Source organism: Monopterus albus, unplaced genomic scaffold (assembly GCF_001952655.1).
Source record: "Monopterus albus unplaced genomic scaffold, M_albus_1.0 scaffold273.1, whole genome shotgun sequence".
Classification (NCBI taxonomy): Eukaryota; Metazoa; Chordata; class Actinopteri; order Synbranchiformes; family Synbranchidae; genus Monopterus; species Monopterus albus.
The window spans coordinates 285,073-311,179 of record NW_018128153.1 but is presented as its reverse complement, the minus strand read 5'-3'; the positions used below and the strand labels follow the sequence as shown (position 1 = coordinate 311,179).

At 41.1% G+C, this 26,107-nt stretch overlaps 2 protein-coding genes across 2 annotated transcripts in view; both read left to right on the top strand.

Moving 5' to 3' along the window:
- Positions 1–1,764: 1,764 nt before the first annotated feature.
- On the top strand, positions 1,765–13,667 carry srl (sarcalumenin). The gene is made up of 6 exons (XM_020622121.1): positions 1,765–1,819; positions 9,356–9,448; positions 9,954–10,049; positions 12,189–12,305; positions 12,435–12,668; positions 12,856–13,667. The coding sequence occupies exons 1-6, from the start codon at positions 1,777–1,779 to the stop codon at positions 13,665–13,667; spliced, it is 1,395 nt and encodes a 464-aa protein (XP_020477777.1). The 5' UTR covers positions 1,765–1,776.
- Positions 13,668–17,999: 4,332 nt separating this feature from the next.
- The window catches only part of adcy9 (adenylate cyclase 9), a 34,463-nt gene continuing 26,355 nt past the window's right edge, over positions 18,000–26,107 (top strand). The window contains exons 1-2 of the mRNA XM_020622130.1: positions 18,000–18,881; positions 19,248–21,465. Of these exons, the coding sequence (XP_020477786.1) occupies positions 19,653–21,465 (1,813 nt within the window). The 5' untranslated portion in view covers positions 18,000–18,881; positions 19,248–19,652. The remainder of the gene's footprint in view (positions 18,882–19,247; positions 21,466–26,107) is intronic.

Here is a 26,107-nt window from a genome sequence, read left to right as displayed (position 1 = left end):
ACATTTGCTGAATTTATCAAAATATGATCTAGTACTTTCTTATTATGCTGCAAAAGCTGATGACACCTTTCTTAGCTAGGACTTGAAAACATTTTCTACATGTCTGAATGAACTGGCTTGAGGCATTACAAACTGTTGGTCTGTGATCATTTCTGGTGACAGCAGCATCAAAGCAGTCATTATAAAGCTACATGTGGAAAAGGTTGATGCCAGTGTTTGTCATCTATAATAAAGAATAAATGTTTATTAGAATTCATAAAAGCCTATCAAATGCACAGATTGCTTATAAACAAATCATTTAACCTCATAGCCACATCCTGTCACCAGGGAAGTTCCTCAGGATTGAGGTAGTTTCACGGGCCAATATGCTGTACTGCTTAGAAACCCTTCCATTCAAAATCATATGAGAGGGACATGCTTGGAAAAACTCGTCATATTTGGGGATTAATTTTACAGTTGGAATGTTGATTCCTGAGGAATTGTGAGCTTATGTTCACAAGTGTTGGAGTGTGATAAAGCAGTAATCTGCCAGGCGTTTAGCTCTGTTATGGATTCCAGGTCGTCTCGGGGGTCTTTATGTTCCAGACATAACCCTCTCCTCAGCTTTCATCCTTCCCTCTCTCACACCCTTATGATTATTATGTTGCCAACACGGCAGCCAAGTGAATATTGTGTATTCCTCCCTTGAATAAGGGTTTGACATTTCTCTCCAATGCCAGGCCCTCGTGTACTGTAAGTATATTTACTACAAATATTTTGGTGAGAGAAGACTTAAAACACCCAAAGCAGCTCATTGTGATTCTATCTTAATTTGATAAATAGTTCAATCCTTAATTTATTGTTTCACCATTAATAGAAGTATTTGCATTTTAATTGAATTCTGGAGCTGTACATTTTGGCAAATACACCTACTTGCTTTCTTGCTGAGAATTAGTTGAGGTCAATTCAACTCTCAAATCTATCCTTTAGGCTAACTATATGGCTACAACCACAAGTTAGCTTTGCTTAGCACATATGACTGTAAACAGAGGAAAACTATTAACTCTGTTCTGTCTGTAGTAACGAAGCCTGTCTTTAGATGAGAAGATCAATACACAATACAGAGTACAAAGCTAGGAAGTGATTAGCTTAGCTTTGTTTAGCTTAGCTTAGCATGTAGACTGGAAGCTAGCCTCTCTCCTAAGTCAAAGAAAACTACCTACACCACCAGTTCACTAATTAATGTCTTTCTTGGTTAATTGATACAATAGCAGGTCTCATACCTACTTATATCTAAGCTACTAATCTTCTCACTTAACTCTTGGAAAGAAATCAAAAACAGAAAAAAAAACTTTCAATGTCAAACACTGCTATACTACTTTCCCCAGAGTCAGACTACTAATAGGAAAGTAGTATAGTATAGTGCATCGTCTCATTCATAGAGGTGTTAAAACCTGTACCTATTTTCCATTTTTAAAACACATTTTGTAAAATGATGGACAATGAGAAGTTGAGTGATTCAGCACTGACAAGCAGAACCAGGTCTTGGTGCACCGATGCTAAGGCCCAAGTTGCGACCTCTAAAAAGGAGAGTCAGCTGCTTGTACACGTAGAGTCCCCGTGACATGCTTTGACTCCAGCAGTACTTTGAATACCCAGATCTCAGCCCCTCTACCAGCTGGCCCTCTCTGTTCCCCGCCTCTTCTTTTTGCATGCCCTTTAACCTTCCTGCCTTGGTATATATAGTCTGAGACTATCAGAGTTCTCCTGGCAGCCATCATGAAGGGTACACTCTCAATGTGCTGTTTCCTTTGCCTGCTGCTTTTGCAGGCCACAGCAGGTAAGATGGGAGCTTTTAAAAAAAAATATAAGATAGGTTTGTTTTGTTTTGTGTGGGATGGTGCACCGTGAGCATTAGAAATGCCTGTGTACAACAGCTGCAAATAAATGAAATTGTGACATAGTTTGAGTTTGGAAGATAGTTTAACTAAATGTGCTGCTGCTGTAGGTGATTTCTCTGTTGGTTTAATGATAATGTCACTTCAGATTCAGAAGCTGTGATTCAGACTGTTCAAATGATCAAGAATGAGTTGCTGTATGGTCAAAAGTAGGTTCATTTCTTGCACTGGCTGTGAGGCCGCTTTGGTCACAAATTACACTAGCGTTTGGAGGCAGATTACATGAGGATGGTAACAGCCATTGGGACAGTTAGCCAAGTATAGTCAAAGATAAAGACAGAAATGGCATCCTGGTTTTTCTTTGCCACCATGCACATCTATTTAAAATCTGTCCTACTGAAGCCACTGGCACGCATTACAAAATGAAAGCTTTAAGTCACTCTTCTGCATGTCTTTTAATTATTAAATCCAAAACAAGAACATTGTAATGCCTGCAACTTTCACTGCATGAACAAATGTCACATGTGAGTTTCTGCAGATGAGGAGTTGAGGATTATTCAAACTAGAGTTCAGCCTCTCCTTTGGACTGACAGCATGCCAGCTGTCCTAATGCATGGCACCAGCTGATGGAAAGTCTTACTCTAATCAAGGAGAGAACAGCCACGTGGGAGCTTAAATGGATATTGAGCTTTTTCTCTCTTCAACTCTGGCATTCATTCATATGGTCTCATTGCTTGTTATTCTTAAATTTTATCTTCGACAACTTGGTTCATAAGAGTTTCTCCTGACTTGGAAATCCTATAGGGGGCAACATTTCTTGTGGTGATCATTAGCATGGTAATCTGCAGGTCCCATGGTAAATATGATTACATAGCACCTATGGAGTTGAAATTCACATTGACAAAAACCTCTAGATTATCTATTCTGAAAATGTTGACTGGTTTGAGCGGTTGTTGTTACCCTTGTTTGTCACCCTTGTCTGTCCTTGGGGTGGCGTTCAACTCCGCAGCCCAGAGCCAGGCCTCCATATTCCAGGCTGCTGTCAGGTGTCTAAGATTGGAAGGTCTCGTGAAACCCAACACTGTCCACTACCGTTTCTCCCTCCCTCTTTTTGACCCCCCTTTCCCTCCTCACTCTTCACCCCACCCAGGCCCATGCTTCCCTTTAGATACACTGCACAGCTGCTGTCAATCCACACTGTCACAATCACAATTTATTCCCAGCAGTTGGCCTTATAGGGACATGCATTCTCCAGACAGGAGGGGCCAGGATGTGGCTTCAGCTCATGCCTTCATAGGCACCTTCTGCAGACTCGTGCAGGTGTCTTTTGGTAGCCTTTCTAAATTTATTGCATGTGTATAATCTCTATAGATTTTTTTTCCTGCACAGTATGCAGTAATTTGATTCTATAAGATTCAAGCAATTATAAGAATCGTTGCTGTTTAGTGTGCAGTTATTTGTGTTATTGACTAGTTTGATTTCTGTCAGTTAACTCAAATGAGCTCTGCAGAGGAGTAGAAAAGGTGGTCTCCTTCTTAAGGAATGTGAAATCAATTTATCATTCCATCATAGGTTGGCTATGCCCTGTGCTGTGCAGCTTTTCAGTCCAAAAAGCAAAGACAATTCCACTGCATTGTAACACTACAATTTATTAGATTTTCTGAACATTTTGTTAAAAATAAAGCTAAAAGCAACACCACAGCATAAACAGTGATGTTATGAAATCTTAAACACGTTTCTGTTACGTGCTACTTCAAAGACATTTGGCGATTGACACCAACCGATTATGTGAGCAGCACGCGCTGCATTAACTGGTCATTTAGAGCTGTCTGAGAAAGACGCTGTTCTATGACTCCTTAATTTTGGACACTGTAGGCAAGTTAGAAGTAATGAGAACATACCTGGAGATCTTTTGGGATAGCTTATCTGACTCTGCCATCATATTTCTTTTATAGTTGTTTGCCTGCACATATTAAATACCTTCAGTTTTTCATGCCAAAGCAAGCAAGAGAGAAAACCTGTGGTTTTTTAAAATTGACATATACGAGTGCGTTACATGGCCAATCTGGCTCAGTGATACTGCTCATTTCCATGGTCATATGTGGGTCTGACACTGCTCACTGTTGGCAAGTAATGGCAAACATAGGCTCCTGTACTAACTATAGGGTTATACAGTACAATTGCTAGAAACACTACACTAACCAGGTTGTTTGTGGATCACACTGCCTGACCAAACAAGGACTAAAACTGTGGGGTTTGAGTGCAAAGGGTACTTAACAACAGATAATAGAATATAAAAATACCATTAATGCGATTTTAATTACAACAGATTGCTAAAATCCAGAACCAGTCAGCACAGAAAGCATATCCAAACTAATTATGACTCTTCTCAAATGCAAATATATCACAACCTCTTTGCAGCCTTGATGAGTCTCCAGTTTGTTTATATTTGAGTGGTAATACTATCCATCCTTAATGCAATAAAAACATTTTTGGCCTTGTCACCTCGCAGAGGGGAGACACAAATTTAAAGGCACACTGCATCCATGTGATCCCCTGTGATGGCATGTCTGGGACATCTCTGTCATGGTGGTAATAGAAGGGACTCCCTAAGACCCCATAACCCACTCCCATCCCAAGGAGACCTGAAGTCTTTTCTTGACTTTCAAACAGAAAAGTGGGGATAAAGGCATCAAGTCAGCACCTCGGCGTAAAGCGCCTTTGCCCTGGAGCCTGTCACTCCATGTCATGTCTAGCTAACAGTGAACCCTGGGAGGACTAAGAGAATAGATGTGCTCACACAAGCTGATTTGTAAGGGCCAGTGACAAACCTAGAGACTAATGTTTTTGTTGTTTTACTATACAATCAAGAATTTTGTGAAAAGATGTCTGAAATTGACAGGCTACAATTAAAGGAAATGTAAAAGTAGATCTAATGTATACGTAACAAAGACTGAATTATACTTGTGACTGAACTGCATTTCTTGTTTAAAATGCCTCCAATACAAGGAAAAGAAGAAAACCATTGTTGCATTTGGTCGTTTCTCTTGGTTAGCCTGTATATCACACAGTCAGCTCTGTCGGATGTAGATGTCTCTGAGTCTCCAGACTGAACAGTCAAAACCTTAAAATAGGAGGCAGCCATGCTGCCCCCTCCCCTGTCCATTTTCTAACTCTCTGTGGGGCTATTTCTGACTATGGGGGAGTACTAGTTCCACAAGCTGTGCCACCTGTTGCCATCCATGGCCTCTTCTCAACATGCCCTGCACATACATTGACTGCTCTGACCCTTGCCAGGGTAAAATCATGCACATGGGTACGTTAAAGTTATGAATTTATTTATTTTTAATAAATCATTTTTAGAAAACTATATGTGCAATGCCCTTCTAAAATGAAAAAGAAATTTACCTTCTGTGTTACATTAATACCCATTAAATGGTTGTTTTACACATTAGTGGGTATAAAAAAATCTCCAGCATTTTTAAAATGGAATGAAATCAGGGCCTCCCCTGTGGAACCCCTGGTCATCAGTAAGGTTGCTTGAATCTCCCCCCTGTATTCAGGATAAATTTTCTGACTGAGATTTCCAAAACTGCTGCCTTCAACATGTTCAGTTTAAGTCAATGTACCTCAACTGTGCTGCAAGCACAGCATGATCCCAGGAGGTTAGACTTAGAGAGATCTTTAATATAAACAGTGCAAATGCCCATGACTGCAGATACATAAGCACATGCATATATGCATGCCTGCATAAGTAGATAATACATAGGGTATTTATTCCCTGGTTGTGTGCGTTGAGTAAATTAAATAATGCACACATCACACTGGTATAGAAAGTATAGAGAAGCTTTTCTTTTGTGAGAACAGTCTTCAAGTTACAAAGCCTGTGCATTCATCAGTCTGTACAATGAAATTCAAATATTTAAAAACAGGGAGTCTTTAAACTGAAGCAAAAGATTTGTGCATACTTTTCAGACTTGCAGCTACTGATGATTGAATAGTCCCCCCATATGAACGTAGTTGAGGCATGAGTCACCCAGCCACTGAGGCTGCACAGTCCTTCAGGATGCACTGATGATTCCAGTTGTTTCTCACAACTAAGGCTTGTGTTTCAACGGTCTCCATGAGAACGTATGGTTCTGGGAGCAGATATTTGGGGCTCAATATCCCTCGTGCCCTAAAGTTAATTTTGAACACTGAAGCACGGCCCACCATTCACAGGCAACACTACCTCTCTGATCGTTGCGGAACTCTGTCCCAGGACCTCTGTCGGATTCACTGTACTGGAAGCCGTTAACACGTTTGCAGCAGTTAAGCCCCATTCAAGAGGCTAATGTTAAAAGACATGACTCATCTGAATGAGTCAAGTTACAGGTGCTTGAGTAAGCTTTGTGTGCTGCTTTGGTGGACTGAGAAAATGGGATGTGTTCCTAAAAAGCCACTCTAGGCTCCAAGTTGAATATCCTTTGCATCCTCTAGGCAGGGTGACTACTGTCACACTGACAAAAACACACTTTTGCGTCATCACAGGATCACATGTGTAAAAAGATACCGTCCATTTTGTTTTGTTCCATTGACATTTTTTAAATTTTAAAATAAAGTGCAAACAATTCCAGTGTACTAAAAGTTCTGCCAAATGAGTAATGCCACTATCACTGCAACTCAGATGTTTGAGAAACATCAGAAGGACAACTCAAAAGGTCGCATGAATGCTCTGAATAGTCAGATTATTCCTTGTTGTTTTGGAAAGACACTCCTTTCCACCCCAACTGACTGCGCCTTCTTGAGAATAAAAACAAACAAATTACCTATTAGACATCTTATTTTTAGTAGGTTGACTCAGGGAGAATCAACAGTTTTACGTTGTTCCTTGTCCAGTTGTTTGTGTCAGTGCTGTTATTCATCAAAGGAGCAACTGTTGGGGTTTCTTAAAGTCTAAACTATACACTGTCTTATGACATTATTCTGGGGAGTCCTTACATTATAATTTAACTGTGCACAGTTTGGACTTTTTCCTTTTGGCTTCCTATGGTGTGATTTTTCTATCAAATCACAGGACTGATAGAAAGTGCACCCTGGATTTCTCAGTTGACAGACACCTTTTTTGAGCCAGCTCAGTTTTACTAAACGTAAATGTATTTATATGCTTCGAGCTTGTAAACAAACCAGCCTTCAGATGATTTTACTTGTCATTTGATGCACCAGTGTGATGTGCATTTCTGACTCTTGGCCAGAAACACTAGAAGTCATTGACCTCTTGGCCATTGGCTATACTCCAGGTTAAGGTGCAGGATGTGATGGCAGTGCTGTCCTCTGACACAGCGGGGTCTTTTCACATTGATATACAGTTTATTATTAGATGTAAAAAAACGATCTAGCACTGTTTATCATCTGGAAACTGTTTCTCAGGATTTGGATCTGACAACAAAAAAGAAGTGATTTTACAAAATCATGTGTAGTTGGTCATTTTTTATGTTTATCCTCCACTGTAAGATACAACATATATTTCACTGAGTTACAAAAGAGGGGGGTTATGGAGAGTATGACTGAGTGTGTCACTTCCTGACCTCATCTTCTCACCTGACCCAGAACATGTTGCTAATGCACCTGAGCAGATTTGTTTGTAAACACTCCCATTCCAGTATATTGGACCTGTTCCAAATCAATATTCTGAAGAGTTTTGTTCCTCTGACATAAGATCTCAAGTACATTAAACCAGTTCTTTTGTGATTTGAGTATTATACAAATGCCCAGACATGACCTGGGCAAACAGGTTCCCTACCAGTCACCAGCTGAGATCAGAGGATTATACTCTGGGCAGCAGTGTCAACATTTCACACCTGTTGATCCTGTCTCTTCATGGTATATTATTAGTTTTATAAGACTGCATTTTTTTTGTCTAGAGTTTTGTAAAGGAGCTCAGCTGATCTTATTTTAAGATCAAGTTAAAGAACTCTGTTTCCTGTGTCAGTAAACTGAACTGAGCAGTTGTATACTGAGAAAGTGTAAATAATAATGTAGTGATTTAACATCAATATTCTGATTATGGCATGTGTTTTACAGTACATAGTCGATATTCCACTAACATGCTGTAAATACCATTTTAAAGTGACCTAACATTTCTATGTACACCTCACGGCTGTAACAGGTTTGTCTGAAGCAGAGCTGCATAGGAGACACTACGGGGAAGTCTGTTCTGAGGCCTGGGTGCACAAGGACAGGCCTCATAGATTAGCCTATGATAAATGGCTAAATATAGAAGAGAAAAGACAGAGGACTGCACATCACTGTCTCATGTACAGTGAAAACTCAATCCTGTATGAAAGTGGGAAAGTCCCTCTCTGTGTCTCTCTGATCTTCTTATAAAGCCCATGGTGATGCCAAACAAATGTCTTTGTCTGTTTATTTTCAGTGTTTGCTTTCTAAATTAAGAACTGATTGTACTAACAGCTATGATCTAAGTAACCCAGTATGTTCAAAAGTGGAGATGACACACCCGGTAGATGACATGTTTTCTCTCATTTCTATTCAATTTTTCAATTTAATAAGCTTTATTGGCATGACTGTTTACATATACAGTATTGCCAAAGCATTAACACTTCAATTACAAATATAAAGACACAGCAAGCATCACAATAATAAAAAAGACAAATTACATAGTCTCTCTCTGTTACACACATATACACAATGGGTATAAGAAGAGTCACTGAAATATCAGACACATGTACATTATGAGATGTGTAAACGCACCATACCCATTTTTCATATAAAAAAAACTTGGGAAAAACAAACAAAACAAAAAACTGTTCTACTTTAAAGCCCAGATTTGTGTCTTAGGAAAAGATATATTTATACAATATAACATCAAAAGTGATGGATTTGTAGTGCACACACAGATTGAGTTGCATTTTGTTATCGTTACCAGGTTCAAAGCACACAAAGTATTTGGTAACTGACAGGATAATGGTGTCTGTGGCCTCTGTCCCTGTTTTGTGCTGTATCACACAGCAGAAAATGTTAAAAGTTGTCTGACACCCTGTAAAAAAGTGCCACTAAAAAGTGTTTTTTTTTTTATGCATAGCTGTCATTCTTGCCAGACTTATTCACAAAGCTAACGGTAAGACAGAAGTGGCAATAACAGAAAATGCACTTGGTGTACAGGGGGCTACAGATGAGGTTGCAAACATTTCATCATGCAGCAGCTCAAATCTCTGCTATACCTGAATATGACTTAGCATTTATTATCAGTTATCTTTGTGTCATACTTAAATTCCCAGGAGATGCATACAGTACTGATGAATATATTGAAATTCTGGCTATCTATATTGACTAGAAATAGTAGCATCACTGTCCTCTGTTGCAAAAAATTAACACGTATGACTGGCTGTCATGAAGCCCCGTGTGAGCTTCATAATGAAACTCTAGGTGGTTGGCTTTTAGGACATGAACCAAGTTACATGTTCCTAATGTTTTTACAGAAGAAGAAGATTTTGCTCCCGTCCTCAGAGACAGAGCTCACATTGACGAGACACTGCGACTTGCAACTGAGGAAAAAGCAGCAGACTATGCAGGTGAGGATCAAACATTTAGGTGCTGTGACTGCATCTGACAGACTGAAGTTAGCTCAGTAAAACATGCCAAGCAGCCGAACGTTGATTTGATTTTCTTTCCCCAATTTTGTTGTAAATTACATAGGTATTCCAAAGATTTGATTATTTATGCAACACATAAATAAATGAGTTGGTTTTCAGGTTGTGCACTAAAGTGAAACATGTACTACAACTTGAAGGGGTCACACAGGAAATCTGAGAAGTAACAACTGTAGCAATCTGAAAATCACTGATGGAACTTGCAACTCAGTAACTGTGAATGATGTGACAAGAGGCCTTGTATAGATATTATTTCATTTTAAAGGGTCATACGGGAAATCAAAGGTTAGACATTTGTACTCAAGAGAAACTCAGAACATTCTCTGATTGTTATTTCGTCTAGTTTCAAATTGTCCAACGTGCCTCTTTTTAAATATCTTTTTCTGAGGATCTATGACACTTTCCTTGTCTTCTTTTGGCTCTCCAGCTGCTCTACAGAGGTTGCGGAAGATCTACCACACATCCATCAAGCCGATGGAGCAGACCTACAAGTACAATGAACTGAGGCAGCATGAGATCTCAGGTATTATGGAGACTTCTGCTGCTTCTGTTATGTGGGTTTTCTGTCTTGGTTGCTTTGGTGACTTTGGTTGATTTGACACCGTGTTTGTACACACACATTATATTCACACCATGAGTATATAACAGTAGCATTTACACTTTCTTTTTTCACTTCTTATCATATGCACTATAAAGTCCAGCCCACAGTGAAATGACCTGCCATGGTATTGTTGGCCCAGGAAAAGGTGTTACTGTGTATTTGTCTGGATCACTTCATTCACACTACTTTAAGAATATTTCTTCCCCTTTTCTTCTATGTATTTTTCCCCTCAACACTTTTTATAATGTCCATGTTTGATTTATAAATGACTTTGCACCGTATCTTCACAGTAAACTCAACACTCACCGAACCTCTACTGTAGAACAAACTCTTCTTTCCTGCAGTGAAATAAAACACGCCCTCTTGTGGCTTTTCAGACTTAGCATGCATGCAGATTTGTCAGATACCACTTGTGCCATGCCTCAAAATAAACATGAATCAGAATGACTAGACTCACCTTACCAGCTGATCACATAGGTGCACACCAGCCATTCATTTGTAGACAGACATGTTTGACACATTAGGTCAAATATGAAACTAGACTCCCACCCATTCATGCACACTGTTACTCTGCCCCTCCCTCTTGCTTGTAGAAAGCTCACACACTCACTGAGCTCTCCTCAATCTCCTCCACCCTCTGTTCCTGTCACTTCTCTGTACTCCCCCCTTTCCACTCCTATCTCTTCCGCTCCCCTTATCTAACAGCCTACCCTGGACGAACCCTAGGGGACTCGGCCACAGGTGGGTGTGGGTGGGGACTTACCTGTGCATGGCACTGCCTGAAGTGCTCAGCCCATTTCTTTTCCCCCTTCATTTGTCCTTATACATTTGTGAGTCACTTAGGTCAGTATAAACGCTGCACTGCTTTCTGTGGGTCAAAAACATGTTTCACTTTGGGTGACACCCATTGTATCATCACTGATTTGGGCATGAGGCCAAAGTGACCCACAGGTGGGAGAACAGCACTTTTATACCCTATAGTATGTGGATCTAAATGGATTTTCTCCTTGATTTACTTATTCAAAATTTTCGCCAAAACTCTCATTTTGTATTAAAGAATTAAAAGGGAAGAAATGTAAATAAAAACATTCGGTGGTACAAACATAATAGACTTTACACTTGTGTTTAAGCAACACATTTTATATAATATTTACAGAGAGACTAAGCATGAAGTTGTGTAGTTAGAGTTTAAAATGTAAAATATGGAGGGGGTTGCATGTGCAGCTCTGGCTTTAGCAAAGGACATAGACTTAAGGAGGGGACACTGGTGGGGAAAGGTGGTCAGTGTTCGACTGAATTGGCTGACTTTTTTTATTTTTGAGATCATTTGTTTTTATGTCTCTCTTTGTTTGATATTTTTGTACTCTTCCTCTGTGGAATTAATTCAGGTTTGGACCAGAATTTTTCTGCTCCCTACCACCCGGACACCATGTCCACTCAAAACACACGTGGCAGCTTGCTGAGGCATACAGCTTGCTCAGGCATACAGCTTGCTCTGAAAGCCTTGCATTGTTGAGTCTTCTGTCCGAGTAATGTGTCACATGTCACTGAGACATGGCTGCAGCATTTAATTGAAACTTTTCTTTTTAAATACTAGCAAGCAAACCTAACAGCTTCAGTGCATTTCTTTACCTACCTTTTATTTTAGTTCCTTTCTAAATCCTAAAAATATTCCTTTTTGCTCTGGATTAAGAGTGACACTGTTATTCTGACGTGCTTCTTGGTGCATCTCAGACTTGTGGTATAGTTCATCCCAAAAACAACCACAGAGTATATTGTGGTTGGACTGCATGAGGCACAAATGAAAATCAGCTTTTCTTCTATGTATGGCTTCCACATATATACACACACACACACACACACACACACGCATGCTGTGCGTGTTTGGTAACAGGTCAACACTCAATGTTCTCACATATTTTTTCATCATCAGCAAATAAAATGTTAGCATAATTTTCATTATTTTGTTATATAAAGTTTGGGATGAACTTAAGAAGTTTTTGTCATTATTTAGTCATCCTGCTGAGATTTTAATCACTGGTGTCTCTCCTTGCCCAACAGATGGAGAGATTACCTCCAAGCCCATGGTGCTGTTCCTGGGACCCTGGAGTGTAGGAAAGTCCTCCATGATCAATTACCTCCTGGGCTTGAACGACAGCCCTTATCAGCTCTACACAGGCATGTTACAGACATGTTCTATTTAATCTCTCTGTGTTGTCTTTCTTTAAAATCTTCCCCAGTCTATTTTTCTTGCCAATCCTGTTGCTGCTAATCTCTTCTTCTACTGTTCCCTTCATTTGCTTTTAGGAGCTGAGCCTACTACCTCTGAGTTCACTGTTATTATGCACGGTGAGAAGATCCGCTCTGTTGAAGGTATAGTTATGGCAGCAGACAGCTCTCGCTCCTTTTCTCCCCTGGAGAAGTTTGGCCAAAACTTCCTAGAAAAGCTGATTGGTGTTGAGATGCCCCATAAGCTGCTAGAACGTGTAACCTTTGTGGACACACCTGGAATCATTGAGAACCGCAAGCAGCAGGAGAGAGGTGAAGTAGAAATGTTTACCTTCAGTTTGCAGATTTTCACACACCACAGTTTAAATATAAAGCAGCTGGGTAAATTGAGTAAATAAAGTATACTGTATTTTACTAAACTCCTCATTACAGTATCATTTGGATGGGAGAACAGAATAGTCCAATGGTAGCAGTTGTTTATTTCTCTTCTACTGTCTAGGCTATCCTTTTAATGATGTTTGCCAGTGGTTCATTGACCGTGCTGACCTGATCTTCGTGGTATTTGACCCAACCAAGCTGGATGTTGGCCTGGAGTTGGAAATGCTTTTCCGGCAGTTGAAGGGTCGCGAGTCCCAGATTCGCATCATCCTCAACAAAGCTGACAGCCTGGCCACTCAGGATTTAATGAGAGTCTACGGTGCCCTCTTTTGGAGCTTGGCACCTCTGATCAACGTGACTGAACCTCCTCGTGTCTATGTCAGCTCCTTTTGGCCATACGAGTATGAACCCGACACCAGCCGTGACCTCTTCAAGCGAGAGGAGATCTCCCTCCTGGAAGATCTGAACCAGGTGATTGAAAACCGCATGGAGAACAAGATTGCATTCATCCGCCAGCATGGCATCCGTGTACGCATCCATGGCTTGCTGGTGGACCGCTATGTTCAGACTTTTAAAGAGAAGATGAGCTTCTTCAGCGACCCTGAACTAGTCTTCCAGGAGATTGTGGATGACCCAGACAAGTTCTACATTTTCAAATCGATCCTAGCCAAGACTAATGTCAGTAAATTTGACCTGCCTAACCGCGATGCTTACCGTGACTTCTTTGGCATCAACCCAATCACCAACTTCAAGCCCCTGTCATCTCAGTGCTCCTACATTGGGGGCTGTCTGCTGGATAACATTGAGAGGGCAATCACCAATGAACTGCCTGCCCTTCTGAGCAGCATTAACTCTGGCAAGCAGCCGGGTCTGTCCTCTTGTGAGGCTACCGGCTGTGGTGAGAAGCCAAAGAATCGCTATCGGAAGAACTGACAAACACAAAATAACTCGAGTGGGGGAAGTAAGAAGAAAGAGGAGGTGAAAAGACGGGGTCTGGAAACCGACCCTGCTTTGTCAGAACGCCTGTATTGTTGAGGAGACAGAGGAGATCAGTGTTGGTTTATATGGGGGTGGTGCATTTAAGGACCATGGAAATGAGGCTGATAGGGGAGGGAAGGGTCAGTGTTTGATAAGGCAGCTTAAGGTAAGCTTAAGATGCTGAAAAGAATGAGAACATGCCACTTATCGCTGAATTTTGTGAAAATACCCACACACATACACACACACACACAGTTGTAATGGACTGTCTGGGATTTGAAGTTGGAACAGAAATGGGAAAAAATAAGTAAAAATAAAAATAAAAGATTTTAAGAATGAAAACAATCTAACACCAGCTCCCTTGTATGTGAATAAAATGAGAAAAGTGTAAAGGTGTGTTGTTAAATATTGACATTTGTATTTCAACAGGTCAATTCCATATGCCTCAGAAATTGTTCTTAGTTTTTTGTGGGTACTTAAACAAAACCTTTTTATTTAGTATTTTGGGAGTCATCCAAACCTTGGACATACATTAACACTGCATGTTAAATGCCACATCTTATTTAATAGATGCATGTATTTTTCTTTAAAAAAAAAAAAGTAATAGAGTAATATTTCCTCATGCAAATGACAGAGGAACCATGCAACAAATGTGGCTTTTTTTTATTTGTCTTGGTTGTTGACAGCCAGTGAAAGCACTGTAATGGAAGCAGAGGTCAGGGTTCAAGGGTCAGAGTCCTCAGAGGGGGTGGGTATGTTCATTCTGCTTCACTTAACTGTTTTTCCTGTTTCTGTGTGCTTCTATAAAGTTGCCAGACTTCGGCAGAAATCCTATACTGTTTTATGAATTCCTTTTTCCTTTGCTTTCAGCTTTCTTAGCTGGATGACCATAAAAAAATAACAAGTGTGGGACGTGCTTGAATTATAGGTTTGTTCATTTGTTCTGCCATTTCTGCTGCAGTTTAGATAGATATTTATTGATTTTCCGTGTAAATTTTCCCAGTGGACATTGAAGTAGGCTGTGTCTGCACAATGAACAATCCTGTTGTAACATTTTACAAACCCTTACTGCAAGATTGTGACTGTGGATCACTGTGATAGTGGATTTATTAGCTTTAAAAAAAAGTGGGCTCGGAGTAATAGAGAGGAAGATTGGAGGACTCATGAGTTGACCCCTGACTTCTGTAGAAAAGAAAAACACCCCAGACACTTGTCCCTACACCCATATTGGTTTGAAGTGATACAAGTCACATGTGGAAGTTCTTTTGTAAACCTACCTCACTGAGCTTCCCAGGAATATGACATGGTAACAACACATTTCTGGAGTCTTGTTGTTACCAAAAATAGTCTAACACACAACCCTTCCTAAAAGTGCTGATACACAGCAGTTTTTGCATAAATTTAACAAATGAGATGTGTGTTAATTAGGGAGATGTAGAGGTGTGGGTAGGTAGACTTTATCTTTTCACAGCCCTGTTTTCCCCCTTATGCTAAGATAAGCTAACCAGCGGCTGGCTCCAGCAACATATTTACAGTAATGTAAAGACATGGAAGTAAATGTCATGTAGTGCTTAAATCATCAAAGAATATATAGGCAGTAATCACGACCCTTCCAAAAGTGCAAAGTTAACTCAGAAACATGCACTTCCACCTCCCTCTCTGTCCTGCCCCACTATCTCCACAGTTAGTGCTTTTTTTTTTTTACTAAAATCTAAAGCATAATGGAAAAGAAATGAAAACTAACAAACAAAGTCCAATGAATCTGACCATTTCCTTAATTTATTTTTCTGTTTCTCTCAGTGTGTGCACCCCACAGAATGTTTAGTATGTTTACACTGCAGATCCAGATTATGCCCACTAGAGAGTGCTGTGTAAAAGAGTAAGACGTTAAAGGCTACTGACCACTAACTATAACGCTCATCATGAGCGTTATAGTTAGTGATCAGTAGCCTCCATAACTGCTTATAGTCGGGTGATACAGTAGCTCTGCCTGATGATGTTGTGTGCTTGTGCTTTGTGGTATATTTCAGTATTTTAATTTACCTGTGAATTAGATCTGGAATGGATGTGTGTCCTGTTAAAGTAGTTGTTGGTTCATATTTTTGTTTTGGTATAAACTTTAAATTAATCTTGGCCAAGCTTTTGGAAGCTTGATTATCAAGAATAAAGGTTTCTAACTAGGTAGTGAAACTTTGTGGTTATTCTGATAAAGTTTCCACAAAAAAAAAACAGTTAAAACTTGTTCTCTGTCACATCTTTGCCCCAGGTTTTTATTTTCATCACCTTATTGTCAAGAGTTCGAAGACACTCAGGGGACAACCTCTCACTTTTGGGATTGAAAGGGTGGTCTTATCCTATAGCTGCATTGCACCAACAGGTTGTCATGACTGGAATGGGAGGGATGCATGTGGTGGATGAAGTGTATGTTTGAATGTGTATGTGCTGGAGATTGTAAACAGTCTTGCTGCACAACTTGGGCACCAAGAGTACGGACCAACATACATTTCCCAAATGAATGTATTCTACCTAAATAAATTCATTTGTAAAGACTCTGAAGACACTCACCTGCAAAGGGAGCATAAGTTTCAAAGTTCATAATAAGTAATGAAACATTACAGCACATAAAACAAAGCCAGTGGTTTAACAATGACTATAAGGCAAACACTGTATGCACTGGTGCTCGATGTAGGCCTAAACAAAAAGGTCTGGGTTTTTTAACCAACCTTTTCATTTTAATTGGATTTTGATTGTAAATATTTGTAATAACATTTTTGAGTTTTAGACACACACAAACAGACACTTTGGTGCAAAGCATAGGCTACATGTGTCAGTGCACAACTACAGTGATGTTGAGGTTAACATGGCACTTGCACACATTAAATAAAATAGAGTTTTGAAATCTAGCTATGCTATACAAAGAAATTATATTACAAAGCTGACTAGCCCCAAAACTCAGATATGAATCACACGGTGATCTAAAAATAAAATAATTCATTCCTCTTGTAAAGAACATGCTTTTGTTTTCTTTGCATGCAGGTGGACTGCAAGAGGATGTGCACAGTGCCCCCCCGGGGAACTCTTTCAATATATAGTTCAACTGTGAATCCACTGTGCCGACTACAGAGAGCTGTTGTTTAATATTTCTCTCAGGTCACTGGATGAAAAAAGCATAAATATTAAATCTGGAGCTTCTTAATTCAACTACACAGCACATATACTGTACTATTAGGCTTACACTTTCTCAAATGATGCTCTTTTCAATCATCTTTAAGGTCTTGGAATACTGTAGTGTGCAATACTGAGTTCAGTCAGCCTTTATGCGTTGACTTACTGTAATTAGCTGAATATTTTCATCCCTTATAATAACCTATCATCCTGCATTCCTATGACATTTTGGCCTATAGCGAGCATCTAGAGCAGTTTAGTACCCTTCAACATATTTATAGGTATTGTGTCTCCAGTGGCTTTCTCTGTAATTATATTCTGCTCACCCCAGACCAGATGTTAATATTCTTAGTAGGTAAAACAGGCTTTGTGCTAAGCATGGAGTGTAGTGGTCAAAAATACAAAAGTGGAGTGAAGAAGGGCGTCACCACCCTTGTCAAAAATACGTGCTCGCTACCCTTCAGCCCATTTCTGTCTCCCAACGGCGTGCACGTACCTCTAGTGCCCCTACATTTTGCATTCCCTCCCGTCAAGTCTGCCCTTGCTCGTCTTTCCTATGTTCACCAAACACTGATAGCAGCATCAAGTCAAGGGTGACCACCAAAGCGGAAGCACGGCGTTTTGTTTTCAAAATAAATGATGTTTAATCAGTTTTATAGGCTCACATTCTGGAGCATTTAAGAGCCGAACTTTCACTAAACAGGGAAACTAAACTACACAAGTAGCCTATCCAGTTGATGCATCTCACAGTCTGCATTTTAATTAAGTTGACCCAAGATTGTTAGGCTATTATTTTTATTATTATAATTTTTAAGAATTTGTTTTTAGACTTTTTAATGATGTTTTGCATCATTCAAGTCACTGGAGCTGTGCGTTAACTCGGCAGCAGGTGGAATATTTGGATTTTGTGGCACATACAGCTCATTTTGGGCAAGGCAGACTGAAATATTAACATAAATGACCGTGGATGCTATAGTTGGCTTTAAGGGTGCGTCCATGTGTGGTACCTTATGGATATAGGCAATTGTGCAATTACAGGTTGTTCTATGTCGATTGGAGTTTTCTTTTGAAAGAAAAGGGCGGAAATAATGTTTTTACTACTTAGGTGCTTCACACTTGCTCGCAGCAGGACGGCTGTCAGTGCACAGGGGATGGTGGTGGCTGCGTTTCCCTCCGCACCTGGATAGTGCACAATGTTTGGTGCATGTGTTGATTGTGCTGCGGCGCACGGATAATGGTCAGATAAAGGAGATATAAGACAGTCTCATCTTACTATGGACAGTGCATGGAACTGGCGTTGGAGGGTGCAGCAGCCCTAATCCTTCATATTTGTCTTGGATTAAAGCGGAGATATTTGGCGGTATGAAGATATACTTTAGTACATCCAATGCAATTCAATTAAAGTGGCTGGATTAAGGCAGCACTCTGCGGTGACCTGTGGCACTGTGGATTAGGGGGCGTCCAAGCGAGGTGGAATCATTTTAATTACTCCCACTTTCCCGAGGCGTTCGTCGTCTGCCATTTAGAGAGGCACCGAGCTGCCGTGGGCAAACTTTATTTCAGAGAATAGGAGGGACTGGACAGTACTTCACGTAGTCGCCCAGGGTTGCCCGGTTGACACAAAATATTCAGCCACGAACTGGTCCGGCATGTGCGGAATATATGGTGAGTCCGAAAATCGTCTTGGCGCTTTGTAACGGTGAGTTGGCGACAGCTGGTGTGTCTGGATACCAAAGCAATACTGAACCAAGACTAATTGGTGCATTGCCTTGGAGGAGTATGTTTACGCACAACTCATTGACAATAAATCCCCTGTAATAAAACCAGTTTATCTGACTCTTCTGCGCACCGCGGCTCATGCATTTACCTCCTGCACACCTCCGTGCACAAATATTCCATCTGCGTTTGGAGACGCAGCGGCGGTGGAGACTTCGGAGTGGAATGTCAGGAAAACACGGGGCCGCGTCCATGGGAAGAGCGATTAGGCCATGTAGAAAGGAGCATGTAGGTATAAATGAAATCTTTGGTGTAGGTTTTTGCGCTAACGTTGTTATTTGAAGTTGACCTGCACCTTAAAGTGAAAAGTGGGCCTTTTCCAATCAACACTGCCATCACTTGTTTTCCAGAGATCAGAAAAACTGCTAACGGTTTGTGGTGGACAAAGCTTGATTCAGCTTTGTAAACAAAACGTGGAATCCTTAAGAGAAAACTGAAGAAGAAAACATTCTGTGTTATTGAATTTACTTATTCATACTTTTGGTGATCAAAATGTCTCAAGAACTCCACTAAAACCACGTATTGACTTCTTTGGGTTTTCTTTTTCAACTTTTCCCCTTTCACACATTAAATTCACACATGTAATTTTTCCAGATATTTTTCCAATGAGTGAAACAGTGTGCAGGCAACTGAGTGGACTTGGACTGGAACATAGCAGGTGGCGAGCGAGCATTGCTGTCTCAAGTGTGTCCAAACAAACGGGAACACAGAGGAATGCAGGGACTGACGTCAAGAGGCCGACAATGACCTACTCAAAATGTTCCGAAGGTCTGCTGATGTTTCCTCAGCCCCTTCACTACTAATTGAGTGGATTTTTTTCTGAAATGTTTTTTGTGTGCTTTATCCTTTTTACAAATTGAACCATAACTTCAGTAGCTTTTACTGTCACCCCATATTTTGTCTTTCTTTTTTCAAAATCTACTTTGTGTGTGTGTGTGTGTGTTTTTAATCCGGTTCCTTCTGTATAGTTTTTTGCTTTTGGTTAGATCAAAAAGTGACATGGCATCCCCCCAACATCAACAACTGCTGCCTCACAACACAGAAGTGAGCTGTGACTCAAGTGGAGATGGAGGCGTCTCTGTGAGGATTGGCAGCAGTGTCAAACACAAGCATGCAGGCGGGGCCCTGGGTTCAATCGGGGGAGGCTTCATGGGGGGATCCAAACACTGCAAGTACAGCATTTCCTCTAGCTGCAGCTCCGGGGAATCTGGAATCAGGAGGCCAGTGGTCAAGCGCTTTCGCACACATAAGAAGATGCCTCAGCTTTTTGAAAGATCTGCAGGTCATTTCTGGGACCCTAAGTTTGACTCTTCAATCCTGGAGGAGGCCTGTAGAGAACGATGTTTCCCCCAAACCCAGCGGCGCTTCCGCTATGTGCTGTTCTACCTGGTTGCTGCTGGCCTCCTCTGGGGATTTTACTTTGCTGCCAACCCTTCCCGCTGTGATAGGATTGCTTTTCTCCTTCCCACTGCATCCTTCCTCCTTTTCTGCCTCCTCCTCTTCCTCTTAACTTTTACTAAGCTCTACTCATGCTGCTACAACCAAGCATCGCTATTGCTCATTGTTGTAACCTTCATCCTCACCCTAGCCCCTCAGATCCTGACATCAGGCTTCAAGGACTCAGAGACTCCCACACCTACACTTGATGTTGAGGAGTTCAGTGGCATGGGGCCTACATATAACCTGTCCTATGACAAGCTTGTGGGAGGTGGCACCTGGTCCCCCTGTCTTTCTCCTGTAGGCACCTTCTCTCTTTGTATTGAGGTTCTTCTGCTGCTGTACAGTGTCCTCCATATTCGCCTCTATGCTTCTGTCCTGCTTGGGTTCCTCTACTCTGTCTTTTTTGAGAGTTTGGGCTGGCTGCACCTGACACAGGCAGGAGAGAACTGGAGCATAGTGTCTCAACCAGACTGGGATATGCTAAGTTGGCTGGGCCCAGCCAAAGCTTTGCTTCACCTCTGTGCCCACGCCATTGGCATTCACCTGTTCATCATGTCTGAGGTACGGTCACGCAGCACCTTCCTTAAGGTGGGACAAGCTATCATGCATGGCAAAGATCTGGAGGTGGAGAAAGCCCTGAAAGAGCGCATGATACACTCTGTCATGCCCAGAATCGTGGCTGATGAACTGATGAAGCAGGGTGATGAGGAGATTGGTGACAGCTCTGGTAAACGATACTCTACAAGTGGTGCAGTAGCTGCCATCTCCAGCCCTAAAAGCAATAAACGCAAGAAAACCTCAATTCCTCGAGGCCAGATCATCTTCAGACCCTTTAATATGAAGCGGATGGAGCCCGTCAGCATCCTCTTTGCAGACATTGTAGGCTTCACTAAAATGTCCGCCAACAAATCCGCTCATGCCCTCGTGGGGCTTCTGAATGACTTGTTTGGGCGTTTTGATAGACTTTGTGAGCTCACTGGCTGCGAAAAAATTAGCACTCTAGGAGACTGTTACTACTGCGTGGCTGGTTGTCCAGAACCAAGACCAGACCATGCCTATTGCTGCGTGGAGATGGGCCTGGGCATGATTCAAGCTATTGAACAGTTCTGCCGGGAGAAGAGAGAAATGGTGAACATGAGGGTGGGTGTCCACACTGGCACTGTGCTATGTGGTATCCTGGGCATGAAGCGCTTCAAGTTTGATGTTTGGTCAAATGACGTCAACCTGGCCAATCTAATGGAGCAACTGGGAGTGGCTGGGAAGGTCCATTTATCACAGGCTACTGCCAACTTCCTGGATGACCGGTACCAGCACGAAGACGGACAGGTCAATGAGAGAATAGGACAGAGTGTGGTGGCTGACCAGCTCAAAGGTAGGTGCTAATAGTGTTATGTCCTGTCTCAAGCTCATGTTCTCTGTTGGCTTACCTTATGAAAAGGGTAGAATTTCTTGGTTTAACTATAACAAGAATAATGTATAACTTCAAGGTCAGCAGCAGTTGCTACAGTTTGAAGGCAACTCTGAGACTTGTCACTGAAATAATTCCTTCATGAGCCCACAAACCTTGGCATTTTAACTACTTAAGTGCCCTGCAATGTTTTCTTGTCACTCCCAGAGTAGATGTGTACTTATGCCAGCATTATCAGCAGTTCACCCCTCCCCTCCACCGTGTCTCTGCACACATTTAGTTCTCATGTTCAATTTCATTGCCTTCCAGGCGTCCTCAATGTGTCCTCTTCTTTTTACCTCACTCTGAACCCCAGGGATTGCTTTACAACTTACAGTAATGCAACTGTCACATGCTCTGACAGACTTGCCTGAAGGCCTAGCGTCACCTCTTTATCTTGTCCTGCATTTTCCTTCCCTCTAAACTGTTTGCAGTTTTTTTTTTTTTTTTTAGACATGCAAATCACCTCAGTGTAACTAAATGTTGGCTTAATTAGTCTTTTCATCATTCGAGGCTTGCTGATACATTATTACCCATGCAGTGCAAGTTAAATGACAGTGTCTGACTAAGGTATTGCAGATAGTGTTCATCTGCCCTTTTGAATTAGCATTTCAGGTTTATTTTTGTTTCAGTAGATGCTGAATATGTCTCCTTGGAGGCTGCATATCTTAATTTGTGGAGTTCATTTTAGGCATAGATTAGTTTTAACTGCTAATTTTCATAAATTAGCATTTCAAGTGTGCACAACAATAATGTGTTCATGCAAATTGTTAAAAAAAATACAAGACTCTGTGCTGTTTTCATCTGGAAATCAGTGATGTGACCAGTCACAGAACAAGATCAAGCAAAAAATGGCCTTTGTCTTCTTTTTTTCTCTCACCTCTTAGATTAATGAGTAACTACTACTCTTGTTTTTGCTCCTCTTTCTCCTTTTTCTCACTCTTTTCTTGCCACTATCATCTATTCAGTTCCCCTCCTAAGATTTATCTTTCCTTTCTAGATTAGCTGGCTGTCAGGACAGAGTTGTGCTCCAGTGCTGAAAATTCCTTTCGCTGTCTAGCTCGGTTGGTGTAAATCATTTGGGTAATATTGCAGCCAGCCAGGGATGCTGGCTGGGGCTGGTCCCTGTTGCCAGACTCAGAAGTAAATTCCACTGCCCTAGACACTAATCGCTCTCTCCTATGTATTTTTGGTGTCCTTTTTTAAGTTTGTGTAATGTTTCACTTTCTCACATACAGGTTTAGGCTTGTGTGTTTTTGCAGTTCCACCATAAATTTAGACTCGGGCTTCAGATTTTTGTTCCATTCTGTGGCTGCACTTTTTCATACATTTATACTTTATTATATGTAGCCTCTCACTGTAATTATTAGATAGTTGTGGCTTATCGTAGCTGAGGTTCTCATGAGGTGCAAACATGTGGTCAGCTGAGTGTTATAGCCGCTCCCTGTTGGATCCTCCCCACTGACTTGAGGCCTGTGGTTTTAGTAACAGATATAGATGTTGTGGCTTGGTTTACTGTACATCTCTGTGGGTGAAAGCTGGTGTTTGAGTTTAAGATAGTTTGACAGTACTGGGCAATATGGGCTTTAACTAAGGATTTTTTTTTTTTTTTTTTTTACAACTAGATCCGACGATCATTTTTCAGATTAAGATTACGTTTTCAGATAGTAGTTTTGTCCAACCAACAGTCCAAAACTCAAACTTTTTATAAGAGCAGAGAAAAGAAGCAAAATCATATTTTTGATCAGTGAAAACCTGCAAATATTGGGCATGGTTGCTTGATATATCCTTTTTTTTTGTTTTAGATTTTAATAAAGAAAGCTAATCAGTTGACTGATAATTGATAATAGGTTATTTTAGCATTAGCTAGCCTTAAGAAAAACAAAACATAAAAAACAAATCATGATTTTTCTGTTACTGATTTTGCTGAGTTTTTTAAATTAACATTTTAGTCTATAAAAATGCTGGAACCATAAAGGTTTTTAGGTGTTTTTCTTATCACAATAGTCAAAATAGGTATAATTTTCTAAATGAACTGTTAATTAACTGTTCAGCTCTGACATATTTAAATTAAATGGTGAATTATTACATAATGAATTAAGAAATTTGAAAATCAATTAACAGAATAATCAATAAAAAAGGTTAGTTGGAGCCTTGTCTTCAACCAATGGAAGGATTTGGTGAGATCATCCTTTACAAATGCACTGCACACACCCCACTGGGCTCTTGGTGTGTATCTGTCTCTCTGCATGTGAGGGGAGAACCTGCTGTCTTGTGCATTTTCCTTACTGGAAATGGGAGTTATAATTGGCTCGGTTTCCCTGAAAAGTACCTGTTTATGTCTTTCACTATGTGTTTAATGGAGAATGATAGCACCTGCAGAAGATTATCTGTTTGGAGGTAACAGTGTGTCCCTATTTTTTTTCTGGTGATGAAGGAATCACAATCAAGAACCAGATTAGTCTCTTCTCTCTTTCAAGCAGCCATTGTTTACAAGGGAAATTGTTTGTTGGCTATTGTTGACTGAGAACTGTGCCATCATTCATAGTCATGAACTCACAGAGAATGATCACCTGAATCTGCAGCTCCCTTCAGCTTTACAAAGCATTGGCAAATTGTTTAGTTGTTCAGCTGCAACTTTACTGTTTTCATCCATTGTCACTGTTTTCTATGTATTTTGCCACCTCCTCCCTGCTGTGAGTTTTCCTGCAGTTACTGTATAACCTAAGTTTAATGACTAAAAATAGGAGATGTAACTGAAATGAACATTAGTAGTGCCACTTTGATGAGCTAAGGAACATTTTTCATTCATTTGACCCTCTGGCAGCTCTTTGCATAACTCCTGCCCACTAACACTCATTATGTTCAGGGTTTTCAGGAACCAGTTGCCTCAAGGTGAGGCATGTTCTCAGATTCGGTTTGAAATTGTGAGCATGACCTTTTTTAACTTAACTGCTGAGCGAAGCTGTGCTGGGCAGTTGCATATAGTATATCTCTTCCCAGTCTGTTCTCTCTTTCTAATCAAACAAGACAGAAATTTTCTTGGCTAAAGTGATTAATGTTAGTATTTTCCCCAACATCATATCTATTAGGCCTGGTGTTATCCTGACCCTTAAACACATCAGCCGCCTGTCAGTTGGTTATTTCTATCAGAGCTTAATATTGGATGCCTGTAATCATGGACAGTTTTATGAGACACTGGACCTCTGAACGCAGACATGTAAAAGGAAAAACAGGCTATGCCTTGTAGGCCCGACAAGTAATCCATCCATGTCTATAATGAGCCTGTCAAAGCTTTTTGTGTTTTTTAAATATCAAAGCCCTTAGCAAAGGGCCCCGTACTCCTGTAGCAACCCCGACAGGGCACTGCGAGGGACACGGTCGAATGCCTTCTCCAGATCCATGAAACACATGTGGACTGGTTGGGCAAATTCCCATGAACCCTCCGCCACCCTGAAGAGGGTATAGAGCTAGTCCAGTGTTCTGCGGCCAGGACAAAAACCGCATTGTTCCTCCTGAATCCGAGGTTCGACTATTGGTCGAATTCTCCTCTCCAGTACCCTGGCATAGACTTTCCCAGGGAGGCTGAGGAGTGTGATTCCCCCTATAGTTGGAACACACCATCCGGTCCCCCTTCTTGAAAAGAGGGACCACCACCCCGGTCTGCCAGTCCAGAGGCACTGTTGCTGACTGCCATGTGACGTTGCACAGGCCTGTCAGCCAAGACAGCCCCACAACATCCAGAGACTTAAGGTACTTGGGGCGGATCTCATCCACCCCCAGTGCCTTGCCACCGAGAAGCTTCTTAACTACCTCGGTGTCTTCAGCTTGGGTGATGGACAAGTCCACCTCTGAGCCCCCGGCCTCTGCTTCCTCATTGGAAGACATGGCGTCAGGGTTGAGGAGATCCTCCCACAGCTCTCGCAGATGTGCCATCTACTACAATGGCTTTAGAAACATCTGTAAGACCTCATTTATACTTGGACTACTTCTCTCCTATAGATCTCTCTGAGTTGACCTCAACAATTGCTTCATCTAAATCATCAACATGTCTCCTGGACCCCATCCCGACCAGGCTGCTCAAAGATGTCTTTCCCCTAATCAACACATCCATACTAGATCTAATTAACCTCTCTCTATTAACAGGTTATGTTCCACAGGCTTTTAAAGTTGCAGTAATTAAACCTCTACTCAAAAAGCCTACTCTAGGTGTCCTAGCTAATTATAGACCAATATCCAATCTCCCATTTATTTCCAAAATCCTTGAAAAAGCTGTTGCAAAGCAGTTATGTGACCACTTGCACAAGAATGATTTGTTTGAGGATTTTCAGTCAGGATTTAGAGTCCATCATAGTACAGAAACCGCATTGGTGAAAGTCACCAATGATCTTCTCCTAGCCTCAGATAAAGGACTTGTCTCCATACTTGTCCTCTTAGATCTCAGTGCTGCTTTTGACACCACTGATCACAGCATCTTATTGTGGTGGAGGGGTTTGAGTACCCGAGTGATCCTAGGAGCTATGTTGTCGGGGGCTATATGTCCCTGGTAGGGTCTCCCAAGGCAAAC